The sequence below is a fragment of the Symphalangus syndactylus genome, chromosome 23 (genome assembly GCF_028878055.3).
Source record: "Symphalangus syndactylus isolate Jambi chromosome 23, NHGRI_mSymSyn1-v2.1_pri, whole genome shotgun sequence".
Classification (NCBI taxonomy): Eukaryota; Metazoa; Chordata; class Mammalia; order Primates; family Hylobatidae; genus Symphalangus; species Symphalangus syndactylus.
This window is the reverse complement of record NC_072445.2, coordinates 17,592,855-17,610,455: the sequence shown is the minus strand read 5'-3', so window position 1 is coordinate 17,610,455 and position 17,601 is coordinate 17,592,855. Positions and strand designations below refer to the sequence as shown.

At 56.8% G+C, this 17,601-nt stretch overlaps 1 protein-coding gene across 9 annotated transcripts; it reads right to left on the bottom strand.

Annotated features, from left to right (window-relative positions):
• Positions 1–630: 630 nt before the first annotated feature.
• On the bottom strand, positions 631–17,078 carry VEGFA (vascular endothelial growth factor A). Of its 9 annotated transcripts, none has more exons than XM_055264006.2 (8): positions 15,956–17,078; positions 12,878–12,929; positions 9,585–9,781; positions 8,714–8,790; positions 8,332–8,361; positions 6,396–6,518; positions 5,147–5,278; positions 631–2,561 (listed from the first exon to the last, which is right to left on the bottom strand). In XM_055264006.2, exons 1-8 carry the CDS (start codon positions 16,019–16,021, stop codon positions 2,540–2,542), a joined length of 699 nt encoding a protein of 232 aa, XP_055119981.1. In that variant the 5' UTR covers positions 16,022–17,078; the 3' UTR covers positions 631–2,539. The 9 variants fall into 9 exon arrangements, with proteins under 9 accessions (XP_055119981.1, XP_055119982.1, XP_055119983.1 ...); XM_055264007.2 differs by having other exon boundaries at positions 6,447–6,518; positions 15,956–17,077; XM_055264008.2 differs by having other exon boundaries at positions 6,465–6,518; positions 15,956–17,077.
• Between the last annotated feature and the right edge of the window lie 523 nt (positions 17,079–17,601).

The following is a 17,601-nucleotide window of genomic DNA, read 5'->3' as shown; positions in this document are numbered from 1 at the left end:
AGTGCCAAAGACCTGGACAGGTGCCACCTTACCAAGGAGAGCTTATGGCAAGCTGGGGCAGGGAGTCCCATCAGTGGCGACCAGACCTATGGGTCCATCTTCCAGAGGCTCAAGGAACTCCACGGTATAACTATGTAAAATTAAGTTACACCCTGGGGTCACAGCCCTCCAGCAGCATCCCCCTTCCACTCCCAGCCTGTTGCAGCCAACAAGACCCCCACAGACAAAAACAGCTCTCTCCTGTCTCCTGGGCAGCAAGCTTGGAGACATGACCAGTTCTTTCCCTGGCTAAGGGACAGGGGCCTGGATCATCTAATTCCTGAAGGCAGTACTACCAATTGCAAGGGCCCTTGGATCCTAAGCTGTTTCTCCCCCTCCACCCATTCCCAGAGCTTCCCACCTTCTGTATCAAGACAGGATGGATGGGTTCCCCCAGGACCAGCTCAGCCAAAATGGAAGGACTTTGCCCCCAGCACAACAAGGTGGATCACCCCATATCCTACACATTAGACATACCTTTCCCAGACCCAAGACAAATGCCATGTTCCCCAAAGGAAGAGGGAAAGGGGGCGGGAGGAAGTCTAGAGCAAGGACTCAATGGAGAAGGAGAAACCAAGAGGAGCTTTGAGATCAGAATTAAATTCTTTAATACAAAATGCTTTTTTTTTTTTAAGATATATCTGTATTTCTTTGTCGTTGTTTAAAAATAAATATGTACTACGGAATATCTCGAAAAACTGCACTAGAGACAAAGACGTGATGTTAATATCTTTTCCCCACAATTATTACGGATAAACAGTAGCACCAATAAATAAATGATAACAAATATTAAAATTAAAAAAGGAGAGAGATTTAGTATGTAGAATTCTCTATTTTTTCTTGTTTTGTTTTTACATATAAAAAACAGAATAGCAATGTCTATTTTATCAGAATCACATATATACATAAACATATATATATATATATACACACAAATACAAGTTGCCAAATATATATATAGTATGTAGATGTATATTGAAACCTTATTTCAAAGGAATGTGTGCTGGGGAGCCAGGGGATCGGGGAGGGCAGAGCTGAGTGTTAGCAAAATTAAATATCTGTTCAAGATAAGCTAGTGACTGTCACCGATCAGGGAGAGAGAGATTGGAAACATGAATTTTATATACAAAAACCGGTACAAATAAGAGAGCGAGAGAGAGCAAAAGATACATCTCATAAATAGTTGAAATTAAATATTAACCAAGAATACTGAAAAAAACCCTACTCTTTAATTAAATTAACTGTTTTAATTTCTAATTAAAAAGGGATATTAAATAAGTACCGTATATAAAACACTTTCTCTTTTCTCTGCCTCCACAATGGGCACGTGGATCCTGCCCTGTCTCTCTGTGCCTCGGGAAGGGAAGGACCAGGGGATGGAGGAAGGTCACCCACTCACACACACACAACCAAGTCTCCTGGGGGGACAGAACTAGTGGTTTCAATGGTGTGAGGACATAGGTCCTTTTAGGCTGCACCCCAGGAAGGGGAGCAGGAAGAGGATGAGGGCGAGTCCCAGGAAGGGGAGCTGTCATGGGCTGCTTCTTCCAACAATGTGTCTCTTCTCTTCGCCGGGACATCTGCCAGTGGCCTCCTGGGCAACTCAGAAGCAGGTGAGAGTAAGTGAAGGCCGCCCAGCCTCCTGAATCTTCCAGGCAGCGCCCCTGGGGGCGAGATGCGCATGCAGCATGTGGAGGGAATCCCCAAAGCACAGCAATGTCCTGAAGCTCCCCAAACTCCTAGTCAGAGCCAGTGTCCTCATCCCTGTACCTGTCATCTGTCTTTCTGTCCGTCTGACCTGGGGTAGAGGCTCAGCGCCAGGGCTGGGTTTGTCGGTGTTCCCAAAAGTGGGTCATATTTGCCCCCATGCCCTGGCCTTGCACATTCCTGGGCAGGGGAGAGGACCCTGGCCCCACCAAGTGGGACAAAAAAAAAGATCATGCCAGCGTCTCTCGTCTCCTCCTCTTCCCTGTCGGGATCTGAGTGGGAACACTCCCCTCCCAACTCAAGTCCACAGCAGTCAAATACATCCAGTGAAGACACCAATAACATTAGCACTGTTAATTTAAAAAAAGAATATATATATTTTATATATATAAAATATAGATATTTATTTTTATATATATATAATATATATATATATAAATGTATGTATGTGGGTGGGTGTGTCTACAGGAATCCCAGAAATAAAACTCTAATCTTCCGGGCTCGGTGATTTAGCAGCAAGAAAAATAAAATGGCGAATCCAATTCCAAGAGGGACCGTGCTGGGTCACCCGCCCGGGAATGCTTCTGCCGGAGTCTCGCCCTCCGGACCCAAAGTGCTCTGCGCAGAGTCTCCTCTTCCTTCATTTCAGGTTTCTGGATTAAGGACTGTTCTGTCGATGGTGATGGTGTGGTGGCGGCAGCGTGGTTTCTGTATCGATCGTTCTGTATCAGTCTTTCCTGGTGAGAGATCTGGTTCCCGAAACCCTGAGGGAGGCTCCTTCCTCCTGCCCGGCTCACCGCCTCGGCTTGTCACATCTGAGGGAAATGGAAAACAAAGGCTGGGGTTAGGGCCAAGTGAGGAGGCCTGGCGATGAGGCAGGCGGCCTCCCCATTCCTGGGGGCCCCTGGGTCACTGCAGCCTCCGGCACCATAAGAGCAGAGCGGACAGGAAGGTGTGGTCCTGGGGCAGAAAGCCCCAGTGTGAGAACAGCCCCAGCCCCAGCCCCGCCCTCAGGGAGCCCCGGCCTGAGCAGCAGCTCCACTCAGGGGCTCCCAGTCTACCCTCCAGAGCCTGCAATCTACTTGAGACAAGACAAGGACATGGGAACACTTTACAAAGCAACAAATGAACGGATACCAAAGAACAGTCCCCACTTGACATTTTAAGAGCTGATGGGCGACCAGAGCTGGATGAATTTAATCAGAAGAGGCTCCCTGCTGAGGAGGTTTTTCAGTTCAGTCTCTAGGGCCTGGTGTGGGGAAGAGAGTGGGCAGATCATCTGGGAGAACGCCTGAGGCAGAGAGGCTTGGCTGGGTGGCCAACAACAGCAGGAGCCTGCCCTGGGGACAGGAGGCTCCTGAGGGGGTAGCGTAGAGCAGGAGGCCCCAGGAAGGTGAGGGAACATCTCCATTCCCCATGTCCCCTCCCAGTGTGGCTGTAGGCCTCATCTCTCTTGAGCTGCCTGGAGGTTGCAGGCCCAGGTACCAGGTTGTCTTTCCTTTCAAACATGCTGCTTCACTTAGGATGGGGAGAGACAATTCGGTGGCTTCGCTACTCCCGCTGAAGCAAAGGGAGCCTCCAAGAACTTTCTCAGCATGCCCCTGCCCCTGGGTGATTGTGAGGAGGAAGCAGAACAGGCCCTACTCTTCTGGGGAGCCCGGAAATGGGAGTCCTAAGCCTCCAATTTTGGAAACTGATATTCCCAGATACAGCCAGCTTGGGGGTTGGGTAAAGGTATTGGGAGGTTAGAGTAACTTCAGTTAGCTCCCAGGTCACTTCACACAAACCCCCATCAGCAGAATAATCACCTCAAAACCCTAAAATGTCAAGTCCCTTATCTTCCCCAAGGACCTCTAGGGAACTGAGACTCCCTTCATCCAGCCCTGAAGTTAGGCAGAGCCCCCACCCCCAGCACTAATAAACACCCTCTTGGTTTCACACAGGGCCAAGACAGACAGCACCCCACACCAACTACCCAGGCCTGTTTCCCAGCATCCCCTGAGCACCCACAAGCCACAAGAACATTGCTGGGGCAGGGGAGATGCTCCAAGGACTTCCCTAACGCAGCCTCGGGGCGAGCTGGGGGTGCCTTCGCCCTGTCTAGGAAATCCCCACAAAGTCTTGCCTCCCTGAGTGAAGCTTACCCTGACCCCCAGGGCCTCCCTCACTCTGAGCACAGGCCAAGTTGGTATAAAGAACACAGGCTAAGGCATTAAAAGATTGCCAGCCACCTGTCCCGGCCCTGTGCTCCTGACCTCACCCCCTGAACTGAGTCACGCATTCACTCACGCACTTGACACTTCCTTGGTCCCCAATATGGACAAGGGACAGAGGTACAGATACCCGGGGCTCACAAAGGTAAGTGAACCAGGCCCGGGCTTACGGAGCTCACAGTCTAATGTCAGGAGAACGGGCACAGACCCCTCCCTCCACGCATCCTTGGGGCACTTGAAAATGTGTGGGCTGCTTGGAGTTGTCACCGTGACTGGTGGAGGATTAAAGGTATCTAGTATTCTCCAATGCTACAGCTCCTTCAGTGTGTAGGCAAAGCTGCCCCATCCTAAACCAACAGCCAGAGCCCTTGCCTCAGAGAGCCCCAGTCTGAGGGGGGAGACATAGCCCTGTCCTCAGGGAGCCCCAGTCTGAGGGGAGAGACACAGCCCTATCCTCAGGGAGCCTCAGTCTGAGGGGGGAGGCATAGCCCTGTCCTCAGGGAGCCCCAATCGGAGGGGAGAGACACAGCCCTATCCTCAGGGAGCCTCAGTCTGAGGGGGGAGGCATAGCCCTGTCCTCAGGGAGCCCCAATCGGAGGGGAGAGACACAGCCCTATCCTCATGGAGCCTCAGTCTGAGTGGGGAGACGCAGCCCTTTCCTCAGGGAGGCCCAGTCTGAAGTGGGAGACTCAATCCCTTCCCCCATCAAGAAACACTGAGTGAGTGAGAAGCCCAGCCATGCAGACTTCAAAGGGCCGAGGCAAGGCCCCAGTGAGAGCGTCTGTGCTTTGTTGACATTGTCCACACCTGGAATCGGCTTTCAGCTTCTCAGCATTACTACCAGAGGCAGTAATAACATCAGGACCAACAGCCACTATGAGCAGAAGGACCACAGGACACAACACACAGCTTGCGTCCACACCACCACACTAAGCCACACCAGCCTACCACTCAGGCAACCAGGGCAACCTCGGAACAGGCCCCGCCAGGCTGGGCCAGTGCCTGCAGCCCACCACAGGGGCCTTAAAAGCAGAGAAGGCAGCAGTCACCAGGCAGGCAGCTAGAAACTGAGCAAGCAGCTGGCCCCTCTCAGGCGCCCTCTCGCTCGCTCTCTTTCTCTCTCTCTCTCTCTCTCCCCATCTCTGTGTGATGCCCCTCTCTGACTTGCTTGCCCTCTGGGAACCAACCTGCAAGTACGTTCGTTTAACTCAAGCTGCCTCGCCTTGCAACGTGAGTCTGTGTTTTTGCAGGAACATTTACACGTCTGCGGATCTTGTACAAACAAATGCTTTCTCCGCTCTGAGCAAGGCCCACAGGGACTGCAAAAAGGCAAAAGGAAAGACATCTAAGCTAGAGCATCAGCAGAGAGAGAGAAAAAAAATCACCATGCAACACCCCCTGACACGTCCGCAGCTGCACCCCCACCCAGCTGGTCAGCCCCCAGGCCCTGGAAGGATCCGAGCGCTACAGCAAAAGACAGAGAGAGCGGCGGAAAGAGGCAGCACTGGCTAGGACACCTGCCGCAGGAAGAGGCGGGCACAGACGGGCAGAGAGTGCAGGGAGAGGCTGCCATAAGGGGCAGTGCTGTGTCTCTGGGAGACAAGGGTAAGTCTCAGGCCACAAGGACCCAACTGCTGCTGCCCCCATCGGAGCACGCCTGGAGTCTTCACCTGCTGGGGATGGCAATCAGGGGCCACTGAGATGGCAGGGGCCACCCTCTCCCTGTGCAAGGCTCATGTCCAGGCCCTTCCACCAAGGTGGGCTAAAGTAGGGTGTGATGGGAGGCTAAGCCCAGAGGCAGTGTCCACAGGCCAGGCCGCTGGTGGCCAGAGGGCCCAGGGCAGGGCTCACCATAGCCTCCAACCCAGAGGAAGAGGCTGCCCTGCAAGGAGGCCTCCGTGGGTGCCATGGGTTGGGCTGGAATAGGGGGCTCCCCTCCAGAGGCCCCCACTCCGTGAGGAGCCAGGGCACTTCCACCAGATGAAGGGAGGCCACCACATGGTGTCTGATCCCACCCAAGCTCCTCCTTCAGCCGAGGAGTCATTCAACAAGCTGCCTCCAGTCATTCACAGCCCTTCTTGGGCCATGTCTGCCCTCCCCACCACCCTCAGCTTCCGGACGAGTGCACAAGCCTAGAGCAATGGAAACCAGTTGGGTGAGCAGGCACCCGTGCCAACATGGGCCCGCCACCAGTGCCCAGTGGGTGAGAGAAAACCGGTGCCCAGCCAAGCCAGAGTCCCCTCCCTTAATCCTCCAGGCCAAGTCGGCACCCCCATTAACCCCAACCCTGGACCAGCAATGCCACCACCAAATCTACCCGTTGGTGCCAATTAGTGGAGTGAGAGTGAGAGAGAGACACGGGCCAGGAGGATGAGAGCCAGGGAGGGACCAGGGGAGGGAGGCAGGGTTACAGGGAATGGCAGGCGGAGGTTGGACTGGGGGCCAGGGAGGCTCCAGGGCATTAGACAGCAGCGGGCACCAACGTACACGCTCCAGGACTTATACCGGGATTTCTTGCGCTTTCGTTTTTGCCCCTTTCCCTTTCCTCGAACTGATTTTCTGGAAAATAAAAAAACAGAGACAGAGAGAGAGCGGGGGCGGTGGGGGGAGTGAAAGAAGTAGTAAGGAGGGCAGGGATGGGGGAACGACCAAAGCAAAGCCACACAGGGCCGCTTCCCGGAGGAAGTGTCAGGAGGCAGGTGGTCTCCGGGGAGGCACGCGCGGGCGCACAGGCGTGTCTGCACAGCAAGCACTCGATGGCTCTTTCTTCTCCTCACGCTGCCCACCCTGGGATGGCAAACCCAGCCCCTGACAAGGCTTTGGTGGGAAACCGAGACTGGGTGGAGGGCACAGGACCCAAAGGTCTCCACACTCACAGTGGCTCCCGGTCCCCAGCAGGGGGCTAAGCCTGAGGGAAGGCTCTTTGCCCAGCAGCCCTGTCCAAGTCTGACCCTGAAGGTCAGGGGGTGATAAAAGGTAGGCCAGACTTTGGGAAGAAGGTCAGAGACCTGCCTGGATGGGGAGCAGGAGTGGGAGGGAGGGCTGTGTGTCAGGCACCTTCTGCCTTCATTTCCAACTGCGACAGAACCTCTGGGAATCCCGGTGTGGGGGAAGCGGCTACCTTGGGAGCTGGCACAGAACCAAGAGCAACACCAGCCTGCACAGCGCGACCTGGACTGAGAGGCAGAGCTGGGTGTCCTGGAGCCCCGGGCAGGCAGCAGGGTGGGGTGGGAGTTAACGAGGGCCGGGGAGGAGGGGCTTGGGCGGTACTTGGCAGGGAGTTCTCTCCCCAGCCTGTCAAAGCCTGCGACACCATCTCACCAGACACTCTTCCGAGCCCAGGCGAGCCCCCACTCTCCCCGTGGCTGAGCAGTCATTTGGGGAAACAGAAAGAGGGGCAGGCTGTAGCCTGTCCGCTTCAAGAGAACCAGCGCTCTCCATGCCTGCCAGGCCCAAGAGAACACACCTCAGAGTGTCTGTCACAGGGAAGAAAGGAGGGGGAGAAGGAACCAGAGAGGGCAAGTCTGTCCCCCTTAGGAGAAAGCACCAAAGGGTGGAAGGAAGGTTTCCGCATCCTCTCGCTCTGGAAGCTGGGGGCTGAGGGAAGAGGCAAGGGGTTGAGGCCTGGGGGGAGGCTTCAATGACCCCACAGCACTGGAGGCAGACAAGATGGTGTGGGGGAAAGGGCAGGGCACAGGTGCTCTCTCTCAGTCTCTCTTTCCCTGCAAGCTCTTGCCGATGCCAGCTGCCCACCCTGTCTTGAAGGGTTGCTGCCGCCAGACCTTGTCCCCCGCCCCATCCTACCCGCCCCTTCACACGGAGCACTCACAAGCCTCTGAAAATGACCAACATTCAACTTTTTCTCCCTGGCCAAGAGGGCCGTGTGTCTGCCGCCTGCTGCCTACAGGAGGGCATGCACTGAGAAACCACCCTCCAGCCGGCCTTGCATCCACCTGCACGATCACAGTAGCCACCAAAAGAGGCCATTTCCTCTGACACACAAAAGCTGGCCTCTCTGCCACCCACTCCCTCTCCCCACTGTGGGTGCCCTAGAGCAAGCCAGTGAGCCAGTGTCCACGGTGCCCCCCGACACACCGAAATAGCAAGTCCTGGCCAGGAATGATCTGGAGACCCGGAAGGCATTGTCCCTTCCAAAGGAAGTGCCAAGCTCCTGGCTATGTTTTCTCACTAGCCCTAGAGCCATCATCCTGGAGTTGGCTCCATCCCATTGTTGCTGCCACCACAAGTCCCCGACAAGACCAAGTCCCTGACCCAGGGAGGCTATGGGAGCCCCCAACAGATGTAGCCAAGAGCCCCAAACCAAGACAACCGGCCATGGACAGGGAGAAGTGCTAAAGTCAGGGCCACTTACTTTTCTTGTCTTGCTCTATCTTTCTTTGGTCTGCAATGGGTAGGGAGAGAGAAAAGAACAAAACAGAGAAGGGTTAAGATGGTGATGATAATGATAGGGATAATAACAATAATAATCACAGTAAAAACAGCATTTATTATGGAGTAACACTGTTTTAATCTTTTCATATATAACTTGTTTAATCCTTATAACAATGCTATGAAGTATACTACTATTGTGCCCATTTTACAGATGTAGAAATTGAGGCACACTGAAGTAAAATGCCAAAGGTCACACAGCTGGAAGCTGGACGGGGGCTAAAAAGTACAGCGTGCTTAACCCTGGCACAGATCAGGCACCCTGCAGCCACTTGCTGATAATGAATCCGTGACTACATCCTCACCTGCATTCACATTTGTTGTGCTGTAGGAAGCTCATCTCTCCTATGTGCTGGCCTTGGTGAGGTTTGATCCGCATAATCTGGAAGGGAAGGAAGCAGATCACAGAGGTTAGTGACCCAGCCAGCCATACCCAGATGGGACAACCCTGGGGCTCCTGCCACTCAGCACCCAGGGGTTCTGCAGAGCAGGGATGGGTGGTGGAGGCAGGGAGGACCAAGAGCTCTAGCAGGAAAGAGGCTCAGGCCCGCCCCAACTCCCCCAACCCTGCTGGCCTCAAGGAGCCCTTGTTCCACTTGAGGCCAAGACATGGCTGCAAGGGTTGGCCAGGCTGGGAATTCAAATCCTAGGTTCTTACCACTCCCCATCCCCTCCCCTTCTTTCATCCTCTCTAGGCTTCACCCTGACTCCTAGTAGATACCCGAAAGCAACCCCCTCCCTGTGTTTCACAGCTCCCTCCCACCCTATCTGGGCTGAGATGTGCCCCATTACCAGGTAACACCAAAAGACTTTTTAAACTCTCCATGGACCAGGCTCATCCAGCTTCCCAAACAGAGCCCCCAAGAAGGGAGGGCCCTCAGGACTCTCTCCAAGAGAGGGAGAGAGGGGCCCCTGATACAGGCATCCATCTGCCCCCTCCTGAGCCCACGGGGCAACCATCAGGGAGAAGGAGATGGTTGGGGCTTGTTGGGAACCTGGGCTGGGAATGCAAGCATCTTCTCCACGGAAGGCAAGACCCCACCACACCTCCCCTGTGCAACTCAGGAGCAGGAGCCAGACAAGGCAAGTCTAGCCGGGAAACGACCTGGGACCACCTGTTCCCAAAGTGTTACGCCCCTCCCTATGCCCCCGCCCCCACTTCCCAAAGATGCCCACCTGCATGGTGATGTTGGACTCCTCAGTGGGCACACACTCCAGGCCCTCGTCATTGCAGCAGCCCCCGCATCGCATCAGGGGCACACAGGATGGCTTGAAGATGTACTCGATCTCATCAGGGTACTCCTGGAAGATGTCCACCAGGGTCTCGATTGGATGGCAGTAGCTGCGCTGATAGACATCCATGAACTTCACCACTGCATGAGAGGAGACGACACGTGAGCCCGGTGGGCGACACAAAAGATGGCTAGCCCCTCTCTCCACTCAGCTCTGTAAAGCCACTCTTTGGAGCTTCCGAATCAGGCAAGTCCTTCCAAAAATCTAACTTAAGTCCCTCCTACTGTGTTTGAAGCACTTCCCTAAGCTTTCCACCATCAACACTGGTGAAGGCCTGTTTTCATTCCAGAGATCACACGATGTACTCAAGTTCCAAGGGACATGGCCTGCCACATCTGATCCCGCCACCTCACTGTGACAGCTGAACTGAATCCTGGGCCAACCTCGATGCCAGAGGACAGTTTGAGTATGGGTATACCCCATGGGGATGCGCTAAGCTTTCCCTAAAAGGAGGAAGAGCCAGCTTTGCCAAGCTAGTCTCCAGTTTCCTACATCCTCCCCACAACCACTACCATAACATCAACCATACCAACAGCTATTTATTGAGCACTTACTACATCCTGGGTACTGTGTACAGTAGTCCACAGCTATCATCTCACACAAGTTTCTCCACATGGTACTATTAGACACTATTGAGATTCCATTTTACAGATGGGGAACAGGAGGCTCAAAGAGGCTAAGTAAGTTGCCCCAAGGCCGCACAGCTAGTAAGTAAAGGAGTCAGAATTAGCTGACATCAAAGTGTTCCCAAGCCTATATTAGGAAAAAACAGAGGAGGCACCTTTCAGAAGGAGGCACCTTTCCCCCCACCAGTCCTCTTCCCCAGACATGAGCTGAGAAGGTGGTGGGCATCAGCACAGGGGCTGGGCTCTCCTGGAACCCGCAGGTGGCAGTGGGCGGACACGCTGTGCCAGCCCTGCCAGCCACTGATAACCCCGCCCAAGAGGGCAAACTGCTTGCATCATGGAAAAAACAGTGCTGCCACTGTAGCCACGAAACATTTCTAGAAGCTGATCTGAAGGGAGACCGGGGTACAGACAGTTTCCCAGGCTGGCCGTGAAGCCTGGGGTGCGCTGGAGCATGAAGGGGTAATTCTGGGCCACAGGGGTGGGGCCCTTGAGAATAAATAAATGCAGCACTCTGGCATGACTACTCCAAATTGTGGCCCAGCCTGCCACGCCTATCGCACCCCACCACCACTACCACATAGCAATCCTGTCCCTGAAATAGGTTCCCTACACAGAGGGAAGAAATAACGCCTGGCCAGTGAGGAGGCCCAGGCTCTGGCCATGAGTTGGTATGACCTTGGGCCAGTCCCTCCCCTCTCTAGGCCTCCAACTCTGCTCAACTGTGTAAGTGGGTTGGGCTGATCTCTAAAGATGCTGAAACAGGCTGAAAAGGTGGTGTTTTGGTTCCATTTCCAGCCCCGGGAACAAGTGCTCTTTTTTCAGCCTGGGTAACATGAAGTTTAGAACTTCACCAAAGCATCTTAAGTGTATGCCTCGTGGACTTCCACCCCAGCTCCCAACCCCCACCCCCCAGAGACCCCAGCTGAGCCTCCCCCTCACTCCTCCCTCCAAGGTCTGCTTTCCAGAAGAATAAAGGACAACGAGGGGGGCTACGTACACAACAGGTTGATTGGGAAGAAGGTGGGGAGAAGGCCACAGGTGTGAAAACAGAAAGAACAGTGGGGAAACAGGCCAGTCCACTGCCTCCTGTGAGGTCTCTACTTCTTTTATCCAGACCACCAACGGGCACAGAATCCTTCTCTACCCACGAAGGGTTACAGCAAAGCATCATCAAAAAGAGTGAACGAGACCAGAAGTCTGAAAAGGTCATTTTTTAAAGCCAAGTCGATAGGGAAGAAGATGACTAATCAAGAAGTTTTGAACTGCCCCTTCATCACGATTGGGACAGATGAGGGCCAGGCTTGTGGCCCAGGAGGGGATAGCAGAAAGGTCTGACCTGGGCAAGGGGTTGGTAACTGAGGGTAAAAAGACCTGGGGTAGGAATTCCCCCAAAAAGCTTCCCCTTGGAATGAATCCCCAAGTCCCATGGGAAGTGGAGGCGGGGAACCTCACCTGCATCCTTCATTAGGCAGCCGCCCCTCCAAGGAGGACTGGCCTCCACTGCCTGGGAGAGCACACACATACACTCCAACAACCAGGCTTTCGTGGTGTTCCTTATTTATCGCAGACAACCTTTTCTCCAGCAAACAAAGACCATTTGTCCTGCCTCTCCCAGACCAGAGACCACTGGGAAGCTGGAAGGGGTAAGTGGCGCACTGGAAGCAAGGGGCCAGTCAGTGGCTGAGAAGCCAGGTCCTAGGCCAAGGAAAGGGCTCCTGGGGTGGGGAAGGAGGAGGCAGAACAGGCTGGGCATCACCACTGCTGGCCACTACCCAGCCACGCCAGATTTAGGTCAGGGAAACTCGCGGGAAGGAAGACCCCAGGGCCTTCCCTCCCCAGAGGTGGAGAGCACAGGCCACAGTCAGTGGTGGGGAGAGCCAGGGTGTCCCCAGAGAAATGGGAGGATCCAAACCACAACGGAACAAAAGGCAGGCGGACTCCGGGTTGGGCAGGGGGGCGGGGCGCCTGGGAGCTACAGCCAGCCCTCTGCTGGCCTGGGAGGGAAGTTCACAGCACCCCAACATAGTCAAGTGGGGTTTTCTCCACCCCCAAAGGAATGCAAACCAGGGAAGGGAGGGGAGATCCCATTAGGCTGAGCCCTCTGTACCTGCAGCTCACACAGGAAGGGTCACAGTTCCCACAAGTGGGACATGTCTACATAGGAAATGACACTAGATGTCCACCCTCCCCCGGGAGCTAGGGGAGACAAGGGACACTTCCCCCAACATCTAGGATCCCTGAACACTGTCTTCCTGCTCTGTGCACTGTCTTCCTGCTCTGTGCACACGACTCCTTCTCCGAATAAAATTTTACTGGAAAGAGCAGAAGAAAAAGGCAACAAGTCCTACTCCCAGCAGAGACCTCAACAGCAGAGAGTCCTCACGAAACTGAGGGTGAACCTCATGGTGTCCAGCTCTTTCTTTCTTGATCCTTATATTCCTGTGCCCCTTCCCCTTCCTCCCCACAGGTCTGAAGAAAAAGGAATTAGGCCATCCACCCATCCCCTGAGAGGACAGGGAACCCCATCCAAGAGCCAGGGGAACTCACCTTCATGATGATTCTGCCCTCCTCCTTCTGCCATGGGTGCAGCCTGGGACCACTGAGGACAAAAAGAGAGCAAGGCATGGGCATGGGCAGGGGCTGGGGTGCACAGGCCCAGCCACCCAGCCCCTCCTCCCTCCTCGCTTCCCTCCCACCAACAGCCTCTGGCTTCTCCAAGTCTTCTGGGTCGAACAGGACACAACCGGGGGTCCCCACGGGCACAGAATATGCCCACCACTCCTGGACTGCTATGGTTATGAACCCGAGGAAGTTAAAGACTAACCAGATGTTGGGGGCTGGGGAGCTCGAAATGCAGGAGGAAAACCCCAGAATGCTTCACTGTCGAGGTCCCCTGTACCTTCCCCACACTTCTCTCTCCCTGCTCTCACTATCCCCCTGATTCCCTGGTCCAAAGCCATGGTAAGTATTAAGGTCAAATAGGAGGACAAATTTGGACTGGGGCAGGAAGGAAGGACTAGGGGCAAGAAAAACAACATGGTGACCTTCTCCTGCTGACATGACAAATACCAGGGTGAGCTGGTGTTGGAGACGGAGGGGGGTGCTGAGGACCGAAGGGCGCCAACCACCCTCCCCCATCCAAGCTCTTCTGGTCCTTAGGAATAACCCAGCATGCCCACAGGTTGCTTTGAGGGTAAAAACCCAGGAGACCGTGGGGGAGAACCCCATTTTCTTCTCTACACAAATCTCTCCAGAGCCTCAATAGATTTCCAAAGCCTCACCTCTCTCCCACTCCCACCTGTTCCCTGATTTCTTCTCCCTCCCAGGGTGAGGAGGTGCCAAGCCCCTCTCACCTGGGCACCTTCAAATGCCACCAGGGACCAGGGAAGGCTTTTATGCCTTGGCACTGCCCAGCCCCTAGGGGGCCCCCTGCACCACCTTAGGCCTGAGGCCTCCCCTAACCCTCCCCACCCGCACCAGATCATTCCTCCCCTCGCCAGAAGCTGTGAAGGTCAACACGCCAAGACATGCGGACCTGACAGCACCCAAAAGGAAAGGCTTCTGCCAGCCCTTCCTGAGGGTCTCCAGCTCTCACCAACTCCCCTCCCGCCCAGCACTCGCAGAGTAGAGGGGCACTCTAGCCTACAGAACACCAGACCCTGCTAGGGGGGAGTCCCACTGTCCATCTTTCTTTCCCTCTCCTTCCCACACACCCCAAATGCACCGCACTCAGGTCCCCCAGCCCTGCTCCCAGAGACAGCCAAGGTCACAGGAAGCCCCTCTCAAGAGAAAGCAACAGTTCCCAGGCTTCCAGCTGGACAGCTTACCACTGCAGCTCCTCCAGGGACCCCCTAGATTCTGCACCTCAGCCCCTCACCCATTCCCATGACACCCCCTGCCTTCCCCCTGACAATATTCGCCCTGGACCCTCCACTCCTCCTGGGCCCCAAGGAGGAAAGGGGACGGAAATTTCATACCCCTTCCAAAGCCAGGGGGGCACAGGAGGGGCGGTTCTAGGCAGGCAGGGACCAGGTGTCCTTCTCTGGGGGCCTCTGAAGGTCACACTGTGGCCAGGCAGCCACTCCTCCCCCTCCTCCCTACTTGGGGGCCTGTAGCCAAGGCCTTTGTGCCAGGGTCTGAGGAACTTGTGGTGTTAGCAGCGACCCCTGTCCATGGCTTTCCTCTCGCCTCCTCTCCAAGGGAATTCTGGCTGAGGGAAGGCATCAGGGAGGAGCGGAAAGGGACCCTTTAGAGTCCCTTTCAGAAGCAAGTTGGGTGGGCAAGTTTGGAGTTCCAAAAAAACACCTGCTCCAGCGCTGCCTTTCACCAGGACAAAGTGTGTGCAAGGCTGGCGGGAGCTCCTTTCCAGGGGTCAGGAAGGACTATTCCCATGCTGCCCGTGTCACAGCAAATTTCAAGCCATTTCTCCAAAAGGGTAAAGTGGGGCAATGACTCTCTTCAAATCCTCCCTTGACCCACCCCCACGAGAGCTAAAGCACAGCTCACTCGGAACTGTTGGGGAGGGGAGGGAAGCACACTGTCACCAAGTCGGGACTTTCGGTGGAATGTGACAAAGCGCCCGGTGGGCTCCCGCGCCACGACTTCTGACAGTGATCACCCTTTCCCTAGACTCTGGTGCCAGAAAGGGGTTAGATGGATCTTCTCCGCAGAGAGAAATGAAAATAAAAGGGGTGACAGGGGCTTCTCTCCACGCTAAAGAGGAAATGGGTAAAGAGAAGGGGCGTTAGGAAATTCCTCCTAGCACTGGGCAGAGGTAGGGTCTGGAGACAGTAGGAAGGGATAGGGATGGTTCTCCGGATCCCCGGGCTGGGGCTACCTCGAGAGGTCACCTTCCCGCGGAGGGCTGGCGGGGGGAGGGGTGCCGCTCGCCACTCTGGGCTCCCCATTCGGGCAGCCGAGGCTCCGGGAACACGCGGCCGGCCAGGCCCGGGCTGATGTAATCGGCTCCGCGCCGCGCGCACCCGGCCGGGCGGGGGAGGGCGGGCACCGAGCGGGACGCGAGCGGGGACGGGCGGGGTTGGCGCGGCGCAGGTGGCCCAGCAGGGAGGGGGGGTTCCCGCAGCAATCCACCCCAAAACTTTTCCCAAACTCGCGGCGAGGGCCGAAGAGACCGAGTGGCAGTGACAGCAAGCCCCGTCTCCATCCTGCGCCCTGCCCCCTCCACGTTCTCTGCCCTCCCGCGGTCCAAGGTCCGAGCACCCCCCTGCCCGCTGGTCTCTGGCTCCCGCCCCCGCTGCTCAGACTTCCAGTTCGTCCGGGACCAGCGGCCGGGAGCAAACTTCAGCCGGCAGCGGCAACGCAAGCCCAGCCCCCTCGGCCTCCTCCTCCGGCTCCCGCCCTCGGCTGGTCGGCCCAGATCGTACGTGCGGTGACTCCGGTGGGTGGGCAGGGCCCGCGTGGGCGGTGAGCCTTTCTCCGGGTACCCTCCCACCTAGCGCGCGCCCCCTCCCCCTGCACCTAAGACGACAGAGGGCGACGCCGCACGCCTGGTGCCCATGGACCCGCGTGGGGCACGAAGCCCCCACGCGCGCGCTCGCACGCACGTCCCCAGCCGGGAGAGGCGCTCGCAGCGGCCCGCGGCGCCAGCCGGGCACGACCGCTTACCTTGGCATGGTGGAGGTAGAGCAGCAAGGCAAGGCTCCAATGCACCCAAGACAGCAGAAAGTTCATGGTTTCGGAGGCCCGACCGGGGCCGGCGCGGCTCGCGCTCCCTCTGCGGCTCGGGCTGTGGGGCGGCCCGCTCTCCTCGGCGCCTCGGCGAGCTACTCTTCCTCCCCGGGCCGAGGCCCGGGCCAGGGCCTGGGGCGCGCGCGCGGCTGGAGCACTGTCTGCGCACACCGCCGCCTCACCCGTCCATGAGCCCGGCTTCCGAGCGCCGAGTCGCCACCGCGGTCCCCTCTCCTCTTCCTTCTCTTCTTCCTCCTCCCCCTCCTCCGGCTGCGGCTCCTCCCGGCCCGAGCTAGCACTTCTCGCGGCTCCGCTCGGCTCGGCTTCCCCCGCGCGGACCACGGCTCCTCCGAAGCGAGAACAGCCCAGAAGTTGGACGAAAAGTTTCAGTGCGACGCCGCGAGCCCCGACCCCCTCCACCCCGCCTCCGGGCGCGGGCTCCGGCCCCTGCCCGCGGCTCGCCGCCGCGTCCACTGTCGGCCGCCGGCCGGGGAGGAGGTGGGCGCTGGGGCTGGGGGCGGTGTCTGTCTGTCTGTCCGTCAGCGCGACTGGTCAGCTGCGGGATCCCAAGGGGGAGGGCTCACGCCGCGCTCCGGCGGTCACCCCCAAAAGCAGGTCACTCACTTTGCCCCTGTCCCTCTCGCTGCTCGCACGCCCGCGCGCTCTCTCTGACCCCGTCTCTCTCTTCCTCGACTTCTCTCTGGAGCTCTTGCTACCTCTTTCCTCTTTCTGCTGGTTTCCAAAATCCACAGTGATTTGGGGAAGTAGAGCAATCTCCCCAAGCCGTCGGCCCGATTCAAGTGGGGAATGGCAAACAAAAATAAATTAAAACGGGAAACAATACAGTTTTTAAAAAAATGTTTAAGAAAAAAGAAGAGGGATAAAACCCGGATCAATGAATATCAAATTCCAGCACGGAGCGCCCTGGCCGGTGAGTCCGCTGACCGGTCCACCTAACCGCTGCGCCTCCCGACAGAGCGCTGGTGCTAGCCCCCAGCGCCACGACCTCCGAGCTACCCGGCTGCCCCAAGCCTCCGCGATCCTCCCCGCTACCAGCCGACTTTAAAAAAAAAGGGGGCCTGGCTCCGCCCCACCGGGACCCCGCCCCCGACCCGCCCCGGGGGGCGGGGACAGGCAAGCCTCAGCCCCTCCACACGCGGCTCGGGCCCGGGCTCTGCGGACGCCCAGTGAAGCCTGGCCCGCAGCCCGCCGCAATGAAGGGGAAACTCGACCCCCACCAAGGTTCACAGCCTGAAAATTACCCATCCGCCCCCGGAAACTCTGTCCAGAGACACGCGCCCGCGGGGCATTGGCGAGGAGGGAGCAGGAAAGTGAGGTTACGTGCGGACAGGGCCTGAGAGCCGTTCCCTCTTTGCTAGGAATATTGAAGGGGGCAGGGGAAGGCGGAGAGCCGGACAGGGACGGGTGGGGAGAGGGACACACAGATCTATTGGAATCCTGGAGTGACCCCTGGCCTTCTCCCCGCTCCAACGCCCTCAACCCCTACACGCACACGCACACGCACACGCACACACTCACTCACCCACACAGACACACACGTCCTCACTCTCGAAGACGCTGCT

Excerpts from the sequence above, each read along its gene's own strand:
- VEGFA (XM_055264006.2), bottom strand. The coding sequence starts at position 16,021 with ATGAACTTTCTGCTGTCTTGGGTGCATTGGAGCCTTGCCTTGCTGCTC. Across the intron at positions 12,930-15,955 it reads TCTACCTCCACCATGCCAAG|TGGTCCCAGGCTGCACCCAT; the intron begins GTAAGCGGTCGT and ends TTTTGTCCTCAG. Across the intron at positions 8,791-9,584 it reads AGTCCAACATCACCATGCAG|ATTATGCGGATCAAACCTCA; the intron begins GTGGGCATCTTT and ends CTTCCCTTCCAG.